Raw genomic sequence first — 16,505 nt, 5'->3', positions numbered from 1 at the left:
GGCCGCGAGCCGCCCTCTCCGCCCAGACGGCCCTCACGAGACAATACAAACACTAAGGGAAATAATTGAGCGGAAGGCGGCGGAGGGGAAGGCGAGGGGCAGTTGGCACGATGGTTAACGCGAAGGCAACATTATACGCGCGATGCGAGAACGAAAACAAGACTGGGCAGTTTCGCCACACGAGCTGCGCGCACTCGGCCTGAGGTGGTGGAGGTTCTCCCAGTGCGCTTTCGCTGACCACGCCGTGCAGAAAGAGAGAGAGAGAGAGAGAACGGTCTTTGCAGTTGCGCTTAATAGGCAGCCAGCTAAGAGGCTTGCCTCAGCACTGGGCCGCTGTGCTACGAGGGTTACAACTGCGGCCGTCGGACTCTGCGGGAATTGCGGCTTCAGGGCAATGCAAAAGCAGATAAAAGAAAGAAATAAAGGAAGGAAGAAAGAAAGAAAGAAAGAAAGAAAGGAAAAAGAAAGAAAGGAAAAAGAAAGAAAGGAAGAAAGAAAGAAAGAAAAAGAAAGAGAGAAAGAAAGAGAGAAAGAAAGAAAGAAAGAAAGGAAGAAAGAAAGAAAGAAAGAAAGAAGAGAGAAAGAAAGAAAGAAAGAAAGAAAGAGAGAAAGAAAGGAAGAAAGAAAGAGAGAAAGAAAGAAAGAAAGAGAGAAAGAGAGAAAGAAAGAGAGAAAGAAAGAAGGAAAGAAAGAAACAAACAAACCCGAAGAGTATAATGGTTTTGAAACTGGGCTCATGCAACTGAGGGCCCAGATTCGTTGACCGCATTTGCAGCGTCCTGTGCGCCTCGGTGCTGACACAATGTGGTCTCTAAAGGCGTTTTGAAATCGCTATTCTGTCACAGGTAGCTATTGTCGAGTCCCGCGGGTTGTTCTGTGGCGTTGAACAGCACTATGCTTGATCCTGTTAAGCAATAAATGATCTCTTTCTTTTTGTTTACCGTCGGCTCCCGGGTGTCGTTCCTGCCAAACACGCGTTGTAGCACGGGAGGTTCATTGCATTTTTTTATTGCAATGTTTATGCGCTGCAAGCAGAAATAAATACATCTCAGCTAAACAAGATTACCAACAACTATGTATAGAAACAAAAATAAAGACGTTATCAAGCAGTGCCCGGGGAATGTGCGCTATACCGGTGAGACAAATTTCGAAGGCTTCTTATAACAACCTTGGAGCGTCATTAAGATTTTCTGGGGAATGACCTCGAATCTTCCCACGTTTGCATGTAGCAAAAAGAAAGCGAAATTTCTGCTGCAAGATCACATCCCTCAACTCCGTGTCAAGAAGTAAACGCCGGTAATTACTGGCTTCACCTCTACACCGAGATGCATGCGTTGCCTTAGGAAAAGTGTGCAACACTTGAAGGTATCGGTGCCCTTATGTATCCCGTGTAGCCTTGCTAATGAGTTAATTGAACTGGAGTCATCGTTAACTTTCTCGGGTGACGAGTGTATTGGCAAAATTATCTCGAAAACCTTCCGCCCGGTTCTTATTACGTATTTCAGTTTCTTTTCACTTCATTGAGTTTTACACGAAAGTGTTAAAATTAATGGCCAATAAAACTACCTGTAATTTTTTTTTTTTTTTTTGCAATTCGAAACGGTGCGTATGTTTTTTCTCACCCGCACCATCATTCCTCTGTGTTCGTACCCTTTCGAATGCTGAATTCTATCTTTTGCCGGTCTGAATAAAGAAAGTGAGCAGCTGCAATTCACGAAATAAGAAGCTTGTTTTCTTTCGCCTTGATTTGGCGAAGGAAGGGAAGCGGTAAGCTAACCTCGGCATGATCACATATTTTGGATTGGGCAGTTGAAAAGAAAGAAAAATAAAAAGTGCCCAGACTGCACCGCCAGTTAGCACAACGAACAGGAACGCTCCATTCTAATTTAAAAAAAAAATGAAGCACATATGGTGGGCAAAAATGTGAATAATGCACGTAAATCATAATCAAGCTGCTGCTTTCTGTTTTCTTATAAGGACTTTTGTGGCCACGCTCCGCAGATTGAAACATTCACCCTGAAGCGGCGCTTCATCACTCAATATTTAGACACACAGAATTGTGCAGCTACTGGGAAATTAGCTCAGAGACGCGTTCGGAACGGGCCCACCCATGAGGAAAACTAAGCCCCACTACCGGCTCCAAGAGACAATGGCTGCTGTTATTCTTTGTAACTTATTGCTTAATGTAGTTTATAATTAACACCCTCATCAACAGAGATGTAAACGCTTTTTGTTGTTAGGGCGCAAAGCGGTGGTTCAAAACTAGAGGGGTGTCCCTTCGTTTTCATTTTATCGGTGTGCAAATATTAAACAGCGCTATGTACAAAAGAACATTAATGCAGCAGGGTTGGCGTGATCGTGAAGACAACTAATTCCGACGTGCCTTTAAACGTTTTGCGCTAATCCTTACGGTGCCAAAATTTCAGTCGTTCGCTTAATTTTTTTTTATTTACGACCGCAACCTCCAACCTCATTAGAAGTAAAGCAATGCCTTCAGGTACCGATAATCTCATCTTAAGTGCTCATATCTGCGCTGTAGGGCTGTAATGTGTTTTTCATGTACTTCTCACCTCGACGGCGAAAAGCCCTTTCATTACCGTCGCTTCATCTCCACGCTCGTTTCCCCGATTAATTTTCGTTGCCCCCTGGAACGGAAGAAACATGACTGCGTAATTACTCGTCTTAAGACTCTTCAGCATCTTTCCGTCGAGTTGGATGATAGAAAAGGAACAAAAAACAAACAAAAGAGGAAACATTCATTGACCAAGAGTACACAGTGGCTGTAGAGAAGCAGAGGAGAGTGGAGTAGAGTAAATAAAAGCAGATCACAGAATAACAAAGGCGATCGAAGCATGGCAAAGCAAATATAAAAAAAGGCATTGCGTTGTGAGGGTCTCCATAAATTCAGTGCTGTGCCGCAGCTCTCAATAGCAATAGCAATCGACGCGCAGAGGCATACATACTCAGTAGAAGTTGCCGGCACAAGGGGCACTTCGTAGCGGGCGGTCGTGCTCCGGCACATATAGAGCCGCGCAGCAAATGAAAGCACCAGCAAGCGCAGAAATGACGCGGGGAGCACGACCGCAGAGCCTGCCAACGATGTCTGTGCTCGGGAGATCAGCGCGACGCTTCTACAGAGCCGACGTCTTGAATACAAGAGGGAGAAGGCCTCGCGTGTGAGGTAAGAATCCAAAAGCAAAACGGGGAGCCTGAACAGAGAGAAAAAGAGCTCGGCGACGACGGAACCGCGCGACAAATGGGGACCATTCTCGCGAACGGGAGATTGCGAGCTCCGAAAAGAGACCCAAGCACACGGGAAGTTGCATCCTGAGACAAACCTCCCTCCGCATACTCCTTCTACCAACGCGTTGTTTATAAGAAGCGTCGGCGCACGTAAAAAAAAAAAAAAAATCATGCCGAAACTGCCACGTGCGAGGGAAGACGGGGCTGGGATGGAACGATTGCTCGTATAATCCCCGGAGCCTTCTCCGACCCACGAGTGGTAGGCCGCGATACACTTCGTTGTGGTTTGAATTGCGACGAACGGCGCGTGGATATAGGTGATGCCCTCGCGATATAGGTAGAGAGGAGCCGCAGTGACGAAGCCTATATAAAGTTTCTTCCCTGCTCGTAAAGACTCAGCCGAACCGCGGAGATTTGTTCGAAGTAATCTAGCAGCTTGTTACGACAGTAGGCTCCACGTGGAAGTCGATCTCCGGAGGTGCTGCAGTCCCAAGCGTCAGGAATCCCAAGAGGGACCTGGCTTAACGGCACTTTCTCGCAACTCCCTGTGATGTTCTGCGCGCGGCACCGTATCTTGTTCCTCTGGGTACCAAGGCGGCGGTCGAATTAGTGTTGCAGGCGGCGCGCATTTACGTAACCGCAGGCGGCAGCAGCCGATGTCAGCATCCCTCAGCACGCAGCGTATATGCCTGGTCATTGGCGGTATAGGGCGATTTGTTGGGAAGGCGTCCTCGTTGTAGACAGTGGGTTTCTAGATTTTTCCTTGGTTCGTTAGTGACGGATAACTTCACTTTGGCGCGCATGTTATCTAAATATTGCTGAACGGAACCAGCAACATGTAAAAGTTGTTGTTGCGACTGAGAGAAGGATGAAAAGGAAAGTGGACGGGCCTGCCGACTGGCTTGAGCCGAGTCACCACCGCTGCCACGTGCAGATAGAGGAGTGTTAAAAGATAACAGGAAAGAGTGAAAGAGACGCGCGTCGCAACAACCGCGTCCACTGAAGCGAAGGCGCTGACTGAAACTCGCGTCTTTATACATCATGGCAATCCTTACTACATATCTGAACACAGGAAGCAGAAGCCCATTCTCTCAAAAGTGGAAACCTGGCGATGGAATAGCATTCCGGAGAAATTAAAGCGCTTTTGTGTAATTTCAGCCAATTCCGACTGCAGGCAAAAAAAATATGCAACCAGCCGATTGAGAGGACAGACGTCGCTAAAAACAAACGGATGACATATATGTAAGAAGAAACGAAAAAATGTACAAGTCTATTGCTATTTCTCTCGCGCTACAAGGCGCTCGGCGCCGACAGCTTGTAGCGATGAAACAAGGCTAGCCCAACCCGCACTGAGCGAGGTAGCAATCAATCTCCACGTGGAAGCAGCCGGAGAAAGTCTAGCGCACGTCCACGTGTCAACGGCGGAAGTTTTCGCCAGATCTTCGATTTCTTACCGGTTAAAGAAGCTAGCCCTTCAACGTCCGGCTTCGACCTCAGGCTGGCTAGGTGGGAAGGAAAATGATCGTTTCGTTTTATGACGTTTCGGATTTCGACTTCAAGCGCTGTGCTCTAAAAAAATGTTAAAGGCGTATTTTTCGTTAGCGCAAATTCGTCTACGCGCAAGAAAACTCAGCTCTGCAACTTTCTCTGCAGCGCTCTTTGTCTTCGAGCATGTTGCGGCTCCTTCACACTGTTGTATACAAAGGATGCACGACAGCCAGCCTTTAGAAGCCTCGTGAGCTCTTCCCTTACAAAGCACTGCCTTCCTTTTCCTTTGATAGCCTGAAGAATTCGCTGTCAACTGCTTTTGGCTCATTTGTAAGACCATTCGGATAAGGGAGTAATTACTCACTGTCATAAATCCAAGCGCAGTCACATGGCTGCAAAGGAAAGCTATACAGCTTTCACAGAAACTTCGTAGCTAAAGAAAAATTCGTCCTGTGCCGGGGTTTGAACCCGGGACAACCGCTTCACCGGAGCAGTCTCTTGGGTGGAGCAGTCCCGGAGCAGCGGAGCTCTTAGATGTCAATGAGTCATTACTCCCTTACGGGGACTGCTCCGGTAAGGGAGTAATTACTACTCCCCTTTGGGAGATTTCCCTAAACATTTGACCAAGACCTTTCGGAGTATCTGTGAAATGCCTTAGATAGGCAGTTATACTGCCCCTGACAACGTTAACCATCTTCAAATGTGAATGGGGCTTTCTTCATTTCAACTTTCAGTTCGAGGCATTGATTCAACGAGGCTAACGTTCGTTGTCCTTTCCATCGTTTTTCACACGACGCCTCCTACGCGTCCTACATCCCGTATGTTGCGTGGTGTACGAATCCTTCGTTTCCCGCTAGTCACGTGGAGGTATCGCGTCCCAGGTTGCGTGGCGCGCTTGTTACGTAAGGACGCGCACAGCACGCGCGCACGGGTTGAGTGGCGATCTTTGTGCCAGGTCAAGGGAGCAGGCTGTAGCCTAGATTAATAGAGAAGAAAAAATTCGGCGGGTTTATTGACTAGAGACACAAAAAATTGCTGGTGATTTATCTCCGGTTAGCCCTTGCGTGTAAACGAAGCTTCATCACATGGTTACGCAAGAGCGCAAAGCTCTTTTATTCATCACATTCATCAATGTCAGCCGGATGGTCTGACACAGCTTGAATCCGGGCATATCGTGCGCTACGGCTCAGCCCGTCCATATCTCTCCCCGCAGCGGTTGAGCCCGCCGCTAGACGCGGCAGCGTCCGATTTTATACTTACAATTGTTGACTTCAGAAGCCACGTGTTAGTCTCAGCTCCGTCACCAGGGCGTTTATCGACACGTCATCGGCTGCGTGGTCACGTGAATCGACACGCAATCATCCCCTCCTTGGTGCCTAGTGGCAGGACGCCATACTTATACCACGGTTGCTTCTTGGTTTGACCTCTGGCTCACTTCAAGGTCGTAGTTCACCGGTCCGCGACCTTGGCTTTACATGGCGTAGTGCAGCTTTCATTTCACTCACACTCACACTCACACTCACACTCACACTCACTCACTCACTCACTCACTCACTCACTCACTCACTCACTCACTCACTCACTCACTCACTCACTCACTCACTCACTCACTCTCTCTCTCTCTCTCTCTCTCACGCACACGCACACGCACACGCGCACACGCGCACACACACACACACACACACACACACACACACACACACACACACGCACGCACGCACGCACACCATCTTTCAAACGTTGCATTAACAATTCACTGGCGCAATCTCCGAGTGGCCTAAGCCTCGAAGCAACCCCGAGATGTCGTGCACGCACATTTGCATGCATAGTGCTCTACGTCTCATGTATCAAAGAGATTTCGAGCCCGGCGGGCATCGACGAGTCTCACAAACTCACGAAAGAGCGCATCGGTCGAGCGCTCTATAGAGAAGCGTATACAACGCGCAAACTGCATCTCCAATATCAGCCTTTGCCTCTACTCCGCCTCGCCGTGCCTGTGCAGTTGGAGGTAAACGTTAAGCCCGCGAAATCCGTTGAAGGAAACGAAAAATGTGCGCTCCCAGTGCGGAGCTTGAATCCGTGCCCCAAATGACTGACCGCAACGAAGATGCGAGAACCGTTCACTGCACAAAGGAGGAGCGTGCCGATCTCGTTGCGTCCAGCGGCCGTTGCTAAGACACGGCTTCATAAGCCACACGCAGCGCGATCGCTTAGCCTGGCCGGATATCTAAATGTAAAAATTCTCCTGTATTCACGCATTTATGACCGCGTACAGGCATTTGTGACGAACGGATGCTCAGAAGATAAGCCTTAGCAGGTAATGGTGACGAATTTTAATGCGAAGGCATCATATGGTTCATCGGCCACGAAACCCGGTGTCGGCGTAGACCAGCAGCAGTGGTCCCCAAAATCACAGATGACGTCGCAGTGCTGTCAAAGAAGAATAACATTTCTTTCGAATCTGCAGGGAATCAAATCCAGGACCTTCAGATCGCGAGGTGAGCGGCCCAAAACCGCGTTGATTCTTGGCGAACCAAGGCCGAAGCTAGAGTATGCGTTGCCTTACGACTGCATGCGAATGATTAGGTATGCCATTAGAAAAGAAGAGCGAAAAGAAATTTTGGAATAAAAGAACACAAAATAAAAACAATTCATTTACATTAAAGCCACCTAAGTAGTCTTAAATGTCCGAAGGGCACCTTCGGCCTAAAAGCGCCATGGCGCAAGATGTTATGCATCTACACCAGGTGGGGTCAAAGATTCATTTCTCAAGCATTGCGCTTTAAGCAAGCCGAGCAGAAGGCCAGGGGAAAGCTTGTATCAATTATATTAACTGTTCGTTAACGGCAGGGCTGGGGATCGAACCCTGTAGCTCCCACTTACGAGGTGGACGCTCAAACCACTCGGCTAACGCTGCAGTCAGGTCTCAGCATTCGAAGATTACATATCTGTGAAGTAAACTTACGAGTGACCTCCAGTCTGTCCACTCATTGGGCGGTAGCCCGCGGGAACACTTGTGTTCAGCGTTGGGAAAAGCTACTGTGAAATCTGGACTTATTAGCGCGTGCTAAGGATTAACCTTATCCTCCCTTCCTCATTTCCCTCAACAATCAGTGGCCATGACGGAAGGCCAAAGTAATCGGTAATCAAGTTCATGTCAAGACTTCCGGTGAATTCTGACGATCGTAGCGAGGCAGTATTTCTGCGAATATTTGCGTAGCACTCGAGGGATTACATAGCATTCCGTGCTTCATTTTTAGTGCTTTAAGTGCTCTTCCTTCATGTTTATATTCTGAAGAATCTGGAGGGTTACGCAATAGCCAGACTGGCTCTGGAGTAAAGATCGGCAAATTCCTCTTGTCGCCTGCCCGCGAGTATGCCTAAGCGGCTGAAAAGCTTTCTTTTCCTCTCGGGTAAACGACAGCTGTGTCAGAAGAGTTGACAAGGAAAAGGAGACAGCTGCTTGTTTATTTGCATAAGAGGGACTTGGGCTCCCAGTCAGACCACCTCACACTCACTAGGTCTGTCATTAGCCTAAGCACGCAGCGTAGCAGTTGCGTCACGATAAGCGGCCGCAGGACGTCCGTGTCCTTCAGAGAACTGAGCCCCCCGAGGCGGCAGCGACCCTATCGCGACCTTCTGGACAGACATGCGCGGTGACGTGGTCCGAAATTGAATCCGGAGGGAAGACCGCGTTCTTCGAACCCTTGACGCCCACTCGTACGGCCTTTTGACGGAGACTGACGGGGACGGAGACTGACGGAGACGGGGGGCTCACCGAAACTGCAACACTGTGTCCATCTGTATGCGACGGATTTCAAGCAATCCGTGCAATTTTTTAGTACAAAACTAAGGCGGTATTGCTGGCAGCCGAACACAAGATTCATTATAAAATAATTTTGAATAAAGCAGTTCAGAATAATTTACTATATTCTGATCCATTCAGCTCCCTTGCTGTCAGCAAAGTATAAAGTGGAAAAAAAAGAAACCGAGCAGTGTAGAGGTTTTGTTAAGAGCATATCACTGCTCTGCATGTTTTTATTTTTTTCGTGATCTCAGTGATCCGCAATTGCGGAGATCTTACAGAGGTGCTTTCTCAGTACATTTCTTTGAACGTCAGGAGCCGAAAACATATGCGTTTCTTTCCTTACTTTCTTTGTTAATGCTCTTCCGGTAAAGTGTTGTGAGAGCAAATCAGCATGACGCCGTAATGTTCACTGCAGGCTCGAACACAGACATGTGCTAGAGACGGAGGGCTATGCGAAGGAAACAAGTTTAAAAGAAGAGCGATTGAAAGGAGGTCCTTAAAAAAAACGGTAATTTTACGCTTTTGGACAGGTTTATTCGTGAGGCGACGACAGCCTTCCAAGACACTGGTGATCTTATTACCTCAAAGTGAGTCTCCACCTTCGGTGTTCCAGCGAAACCCAGCGCTCACGAATGAGACCCGAGTGCTCTCTTAACGCCGAGTACTTCGCTTGCGCCGGGAACTCAGTGGGAGAGAGTGGTTCCCGGTAATAAAAGGGAAAAGGCTGGCGCGTCATGTCTAGACTGCCGGTGCTCACAGTTCGCGAAGTCGTGAAGATGAGGACGATTGGCCTCAAGCGCATGCCAGCACTCTCTACAAGAGTGCTCATTAATGTACTTACGCTAATCTTTAGTTGTTGAGAGCCTCTATCGAACTGCGCTCAAATACGTGCTATAGATAGTTCTATTGCAGACGACAAGGCCTTGAGGGTAGTCTTCTAAGTTATGGACAAGCTGGACGCTCAGAATTGGGGGGGGGGGGGGGGGGGGGAGGTCTTCTTTTGCTCCTCGTCAAATTTTTTTTTCACGCATTATAAACTTCTGGAATTCTCCAATTAGCTTTCATTAAATAAATTCTCAAATTTTTGTGAGATTAGCTTAAACAGACGCCGAGGACAAATTAAAGTCGGATTGTACCTACAAAGCACCTTGTTGTAATGACAAAGATACTACTTTCACTGAAAATAGAGCTTTTCTAAACTAGCATGCGCCAAGAAAAAAGAAGAAATACACGAGTCCTATGAAATTACCCTGAAACTATCGTTCATACGCCTCAGATTAAGCTCAGACATATTACTGACGCGTAAATGTGATTCAAACTGGACATCTAGGAGACAGATGGCAGTCCTACGTTTTGCAGCTGGTAGCACACGCACAGTTCTTCATTATAGCCACAAAAGAAAGCTATAAACAAATACAGAGTGGAATAAAGCCACCTTACTTTTGCATTTCTTTGTATTCAAACATATTTATAGGATAAGCTTTGAGCAACTTCGTCGAGGCTTGTTTCAGGAATGCCTTTCGTGGCACTTTTTCAGCGTGAGAGGTCATCGCTACACGCAAATCATTTGCTTCGTGTGTGCTTTTTTCGTTGCCTGTTAGGTCAGCTGCCCTCAGCAAAAAAAAAAAAAAAAGCAAGAATCTTGCTACCCTCATGATTGCGGTTGAGAAGAATGGCCTCATTGCGGAAAACGCATTCCAATTGCAAAAATATTATGGATAACGTATTTCAAGGGCAACATGATTGGAGAAACAGATGCTTCTATTCCGAGCAACTACGTAAAATATATTCTTCTAGAACGCAGTCTAAGGCAATCCAGCTGAAATAAAAGTGAACCTAGGTTGGGTGCCATGTAGTCCTAAAAAAATGCGAAAAACAAACAAACCTCAAAGTATTAATTATCGCCGAAAACTCAATGAGAAGCCAAATTAAAGCTATGTACACACCACATGCTTAACCACCGCACTTCACACAGGTACCATAATCAGTGATGATTCGCGGGATCATGTCGACCATCCGACAAGACGATGCCCCTTATTAGAATAGTAATGCTAATGCGCCAAATGTAGTTTCAATAATCCAAACTGTTCGCCGCGCTGAATGCGTGGTGTTTACTTCGACTCGAACTTCGAAGAAGCATGAAGAAAACGCAGATTTTGACGACCCTGCTGTGATCACACATGTAGCCTTTGTCAATGAGTTCTCGCGTTGTCACCACATGGGTGACGGTGGGCATATGAGGTGCATCTATTGCGTTCTAATACAAGCACGGCCGTTCAAAAATGATGGCGCTTGCCTCATCCGTAATAAAAGTCTCGGCAGTTGCTTGTAGATGTCTGCGCCTCAGAAGTAGTAACGGTGAGAGCATATGGGCTGAGTACTTTTCACCAGAGCATTTATTTGTTTATTTTGAGTGTAGAGGAGCCGTTTTCTGCCTTCTGCTCAGATAAACCTGCTGCAGAAGACACCCCGCAAAGTGCGTTTCACGGGAGGTCGACCTTGACTAGGGCGGAGCAAATTTTTTGAGAACTGCTTGGCAGGGGTGCAACTCATAAAAAGCGCGCTGAAACTGAGCACGTGGAGAGGAACCCGTGACAGAAGTCTTTCTTTTTAAAGCTGCTTTCCGCTCCGGAGACGGCGTTTAAACTTTGACCGTCGTATCCCCACGCGACGTCGGCTATAACACGGCGGCCGTAAATTCCTCACGCACGCGCGCGTCGTGTTTATTTTTCACTCGGGACCTAGCTGAGCCACATCGCTTCGAAAAGTAGGAACCACCGCTTGCGTACACGGCAAGTAAATATTTCTATGACCTTGCGCGATTTTAAAAGCGGCCTGTAGACTAAATTAACAAGCATAAATTGTAACAGAAGGAAAAAGAAAGCTGCCAGAATTTTCGTCTTGTTCCCGGCCAATGAAACGGCTTCTCCAGCTCTACTCCATATCACAACCCCATCCCAGCTAATATTAAGTTATTTACTGATAGATTATGACATTTAAAAATGTTATGGTGCTACACAGTACACCAGCGGTCTATTATTTCAATGGTCAAATACTCCAGGGGTGAATTACATGAATAGTCAACTACGAAGGCAAAAGTCAGTACCATAAAACGCGGGAAAAGTCCCACATAAAGCTATCCCAGCAAAATAGCAGGCTGTGAAAAAATCGGAATATATCTTGAAAGAAAAAGAAGGCATTGATTCCAATCGGCGAATCTACTGGAAGCCAACGTAGAAGCTTGGGCGAGTTGGTGGCAGATCATTCTTGTGAAAAAGACAAGGACACAGAGAAGAGACGTACACACGTCTCTTCATTACGTCGTTCAGTATGTTTCCTCTCTGCGTCTTTGTCTTTTTCGCGCTGTTTTAAAAATGAGCTACTGGAAGCAACACAGTCTTGTTGCAATCAGGAAGGAGAAAATTATGCTAGATTTAGTCAACTTTCGAGTGCTTCAAAAAACGCCCTCCGAACGCTTAAGCGATGCGAAGTAGAGCATTAATGAATACAACAATGTTCAGTGATCGGCTGCTGACCCAAAAGACGCGGGTTCGATCCCGGCCGCGGCGGCTAGAATTTCTTTGGAGGAGAAATTCTAGAGGCTCGTGTACTGTGCGATGTCAGTGCACGTTAAAGAACCCCAGGTGGTCGAAATTTCCGGAGCCCTCCACTACGGCGTCTCTCATAGCCTTAGTCGCTTTGGGACGTTAAACCCCATAAAACCAAACCAACCAAACACACGTAAAATGTAATGCGGGAAACGCCTATGCTATTTTATTTTGCGGTCAGTAATCGTAACTGATGAGCATATTACGTCACGCCCAGCATTCACCCAACAAGGGCGAAGCAGGTGCTAAGAAAAGCAAAAATAAATAAATAAATAAATAAAACACAGTAAGCGCGCCGTGTGGTTCATTGCGTGACTGCACTCGTAAGCAAACGTGACAACGGCAGCCGTAGTTCAACCTTACTTGAATCAGCGCGCAATCACGCTTCCGCTCTCAGTATAGCGTTCAAGGTAGTACAGCATCTAACGGAAAGAAATAGGAGCAGCGATGCAGGGAGCCATCAGTGTCCGCCGATAGTTTCGAGGTCGGTCTATACAAACTAGACGCCCTATCGCAGACCCAGCTTAGTACAAAGGTGCTTTCCACGTAAGCAGGTTTCAGCGACAAAGTCAAGATTTGTACTTTCGAGTGTGGTGTACTATAGTGATGTTCGAAACACTAATTCACACTTGCAAACCCCTTAGATCATTTTCTTGTACTTTTTTAGTCTATTTTTAACTCCCAAACTCGGATCGCGGGTTTCGAGGTTGCTTTGAACGCATTACTGATTCATTTCGATCAGCGCCGGAATCGATAATCAGGCGCTCTGTCGATGCCCAGCCATCCCAGACGAGCGTAAAACCCGTTACCATTGCTCTTAATTTGCCTGCTAGAAATTTTCTTTAAAATCGGCCAGCGAAATTTCTTCATTTAATGTGGTAAATTCCACACACTGACTGCACGCGAACCTTGAATCCATACTGAGCCCCGGGAGTTTTTTGAGCTCTGAATTTTCCTCACCCAAAGCGTTTATCTTTAACAGCGTGGCACGACCTGTCATTTGTTATCTTCTTCGTCGCTAGCCGTTATCAGCGAGACAGTTAGAGCCCCTGCTGACACGCTGACCGCCGGACAGATGCGCGCGCTACATAGGCAGGCTGGGTCACTCGAAACCGAGAGATGTGCGAACAAGGCATGCAACAAGTTGGCCGATGCTGATCAGAAGTGGCCGTTCAGCGCGCGACGTGCCAGTGCGCGACACTGGCTTGCTCGTGCAACTAATCCAATTTCTAAAAATTCGAAAATGAGTTCGGTAAATTCGAAAAGAAACTCATGGATGTACATCCGGATATGCATTTTTTTTTTCAATATATTTAACTTTTCTTTTTTTTTTTCACTTACTGGTTGCCAGCACGGCAAGTAAAAAAGTGGTACTATAACATCGCTGCTGACACCTGATGTGTGTGTGTTGAATGTTCGAGCGAAGCGCGGTAATCAGTTTGAAATTTCTCCCGAGGACGTTGACGAACACAGCAAAATTGAGGGAGGGGTAAAGGGGAAGGGCTAAGAATCAAATTCCGTATTGAGTCTTCGGCCACCCCTTCAAAAGCTCTTGCATGCAAGTTTTCGCGCTTTCTTTCTAATTTTACTTGTCTTTCTTTCAGTGCCTTTCTTATGTTCAGCAAGCCTTCAATATACAGAGTATGCATTACGACGCCGCCCTCCGTCGCTCTATGCAGGGCTCCACAAAAAACGTAAGTTGACATACAGCCATGAACGACATTAGAGGGAACAAACTTCTTGCACAAACTTGCTGATTTTCTGGCTATTTCTCCACTAAATTTGAGAGTGACGTTTGCATGTTATAAGCCAAGAGGAAAACTAGTTAGAAAACAGGAAAAAAAATTTTGCTTGTCACGCATAATTATAGAGTAATAAATTAATCAATGCTCAAACGTTGTTCCCTGCCATATTGCTCACCGCTGTACGTAGCAAGGAACTGCGCATTGCGCTTAATCACGAAGTTTAAAACTGCCAGTCTTTCGTTGTATACGCTTGCAATTTTAACGCGAGATGTGAAGCGTCGATTTCAAGCGAATTGTTTTGGGGCTCTTGCCCTATCACTTGCAGCTTGCTTGATAACCCTTGTCAAGTGCGACCAAAGCATATGCTGATAGATAGAGGCGCATATAGTTGCATTGTGTTTTATGCGCGTAAGCACCTGCCATTATCGTGCGCCAAACGCAGGGTTTAAAATGTCACTCCTTCGCGCTAACGAAACTAATTATTTTTATTTAAAAAAGCTACGTTCTGCTTGAAACATCTCATAAAAAAAAACTGAACGTATGAGAGAAAATGTACATCTGCCGTAAAGAAATTATGGAAGGAAACTGTGGCGAAAAGCTTTAATTTCTTTGTATCCAGAGGACTATGGCTGAGTCTTAATGGTGTACTTTGTAAATCACATACACATAATTAGTCATTCATAAATATCAGGGTGCATAAAATGGCGATGATTAAATTATTATTTTCCGTTAATATCACCTTCCATAATCACTCGAATGCAGACTTCCGTTCCATTTCATTTCATTCGCAGAATTCCATTTCCTCCTGAGAGCGAGCTAGGGTAATAATGAATGCGACTGTCGCAAAACAGACTGAAATGCCTTTTGCTTTGCTGCTGAAACTTTGCAAAGAGGAGCGGAGATACGCAAACAAGCAATTAACATTGCATCGCGTGGCGAATCCCACCTTCCAGGGTGCATTCCGGCCGTCGTGAAGTCCGGGAGCGGCGTGTCGTCGGTCGCTGGCGCGTCACGGAAGCCCAAGAGCCGCAGATGTGAGCGTGCAATCACAGCACCGACGAACGGCGACGGCGGAAGGGACCACGCTCCTCCAGTATCGGCCGTCGCCGTGCATTCTCTGCGAGCCGCACGCCGCCACCGCTTCGTCGCACACGCCGACAAGAGCTCCTCCGAGCCGCAACGCACTGTCGGAGCGGCGAAAGGCGCGCACGCGCACCCTCCTCTCTCATCGCGCCCTTCGCTTTCCTCCTCTCAAGCCATCCGCCGCTCCTCGCTTTCGTTTTCCTCCGCTTCCGAATCGCGTTCCCGCCGAGAGGGAGAGAGCGTTGATCGCGGGAGAAGTGTTCTTTCTGGCTGAAGTGGGACTCACTCTTCCGCTATCTCCCTCGAGAACTCATCTGTCTCTTTCACTCTTTCGCCTTCACTCGCGAAGCGCTGTGCTGTCCCGACAGAGTTTTTGGGCGCGATCAAGCATCAAGCAGCGCCGGTGTCAGCGGCAGCGGTTGTAGTAGCAGCGCCGTACCTGCAGCCGCCGGCCGACTCTTGCGTGTATGCAGACGCGGCCCCGCCAAAGCAGGTGCATCTGATAGCAGCCGCGTCACGTTCGCGGTCACCAGCAGCAGTACGGTGTGTTGGCGGCGGCGCTATATCCGTCCACGTAATGCGATAACGTTCCCCCTCTCTTTGAAAGCCGCCCGTAAACCCCTCCCTGTTCGCTCGCAACCGAAGCGACCGTCGGGATGCTTGACGGGTCTTCTTTCTGCGTCGCGAAGCGCTTTAGAAACTATGGCGGACTATTCTACCCTTTTGCAGCTTTGCTGCAGTGGGGGAGCCTCGACACATCATGAATCGACAGGTTTGGGTCTCAGTGGCACCTTTTGCTGATATTTTACTGTTTTACACTAATGAAGCGCGATCATTTAAGCACGCCGCCTCCGGTAAATTCCGTGGCAGCAAATACCGTTTATTTGGAAGTACTTTTTTAGGAACACCGTTCCGACAGGCATCACCCTCTGCAAAGTCTGCAAGCAACGATGCCTTGACAAATGCGTTTAGATGCTCTTAAAGACGTTTTAAGTTGCATGCGGAAAAGAGCACAGCATGCATTCATGAACAAGATTCTCAGCTCGTCTATTGAAAGCGCTCCAACTTACTCGTGCTTTAGCCAGATATGGCGCTTAAGCGAACTGGGATCACTTAATTGGCATCCTTGAATACAAACAGACTTCCTGTTTTTCCTTATGGTGACTTAGTACATAACTCCACCTCACAAGATATTCTCCTTCGCCTTCCACCACCCACTTCCGTCCTCTCGCATGCTCGCACATCGCCACTTACTTTCGTGTGCACTGATTGATCTAGTTCGCTTGCAACGATCATTTAATGGCATCACCTTACAGATGCGAGCGTTCAGCAACAGCATGAAAATCAGCGTTTTCGGGTCTTTATCCTATCCCTCCTTTCCTCCTTTTCCTCCTCTCTGTTTGTTGCTGCTGAGATGCGAGCTGTCGAAACCTCGTAGTGGGTATAGGCCTCGTTTTTTACCCCTTCCGAAAGAGCACTTGCCAGCAGCCTCGTATCGGAGCTGATCGCGATAGCGGATGCGTCACGTTC

The 16,505-nt window shown here is 47.4% G+C and overlaps 1 protein-coding gene across 2 annotated transcripts in view; it reads right to left on the bottom strand.

Moving 5' to 3' along the window:
* Nucleotides 1–15,048, bottom strand: part of LOC149364620 (neprilysin-4-like) — a 74,582-nt gene extending 59,534 nt beyond the window's left edge. The window contains exon 1 of one of the 2 annotated variants that reach the window (XM_089574580.1): nucleotides 14,839–15,048. In XM_089574580.1, the coding sequence (XP_089430706.1) occupies nucleotides 14,839–14,852 (14 nt within the window). In that variant the 5' untranslated portion in view covers nucleotides 14,853–15,048. The remainder of the gene's footprint in view (nucleotides 1–14,838) is intronic. The other variant, XM_089574582.1, reaches the window with a different exon arrangement.
* Between the last annotated feature and the right edge of the window lie 1,457 nt (nucleotides 15,049–16,505).

This window comes from Amblyomma mixtum, chromosome 2 (assembly GCF_055824585.1).
Source record: "Amblyomma mixtum isolate Tamu chromosome 2, ASM5582458v1, whole genome shotgun sequence".
Classification (NCBI taxonomy): Eukaryota; Metazoa; Arthropoda; class Arachnida; order Ixodida; family Ixodidae; genus Amblyomma; species Amblyomma mixtum.
Note: the sequence above shows the minus strand (reverse complement) of the source record. Positions and strands in the feature narration are given on the sequence as shown.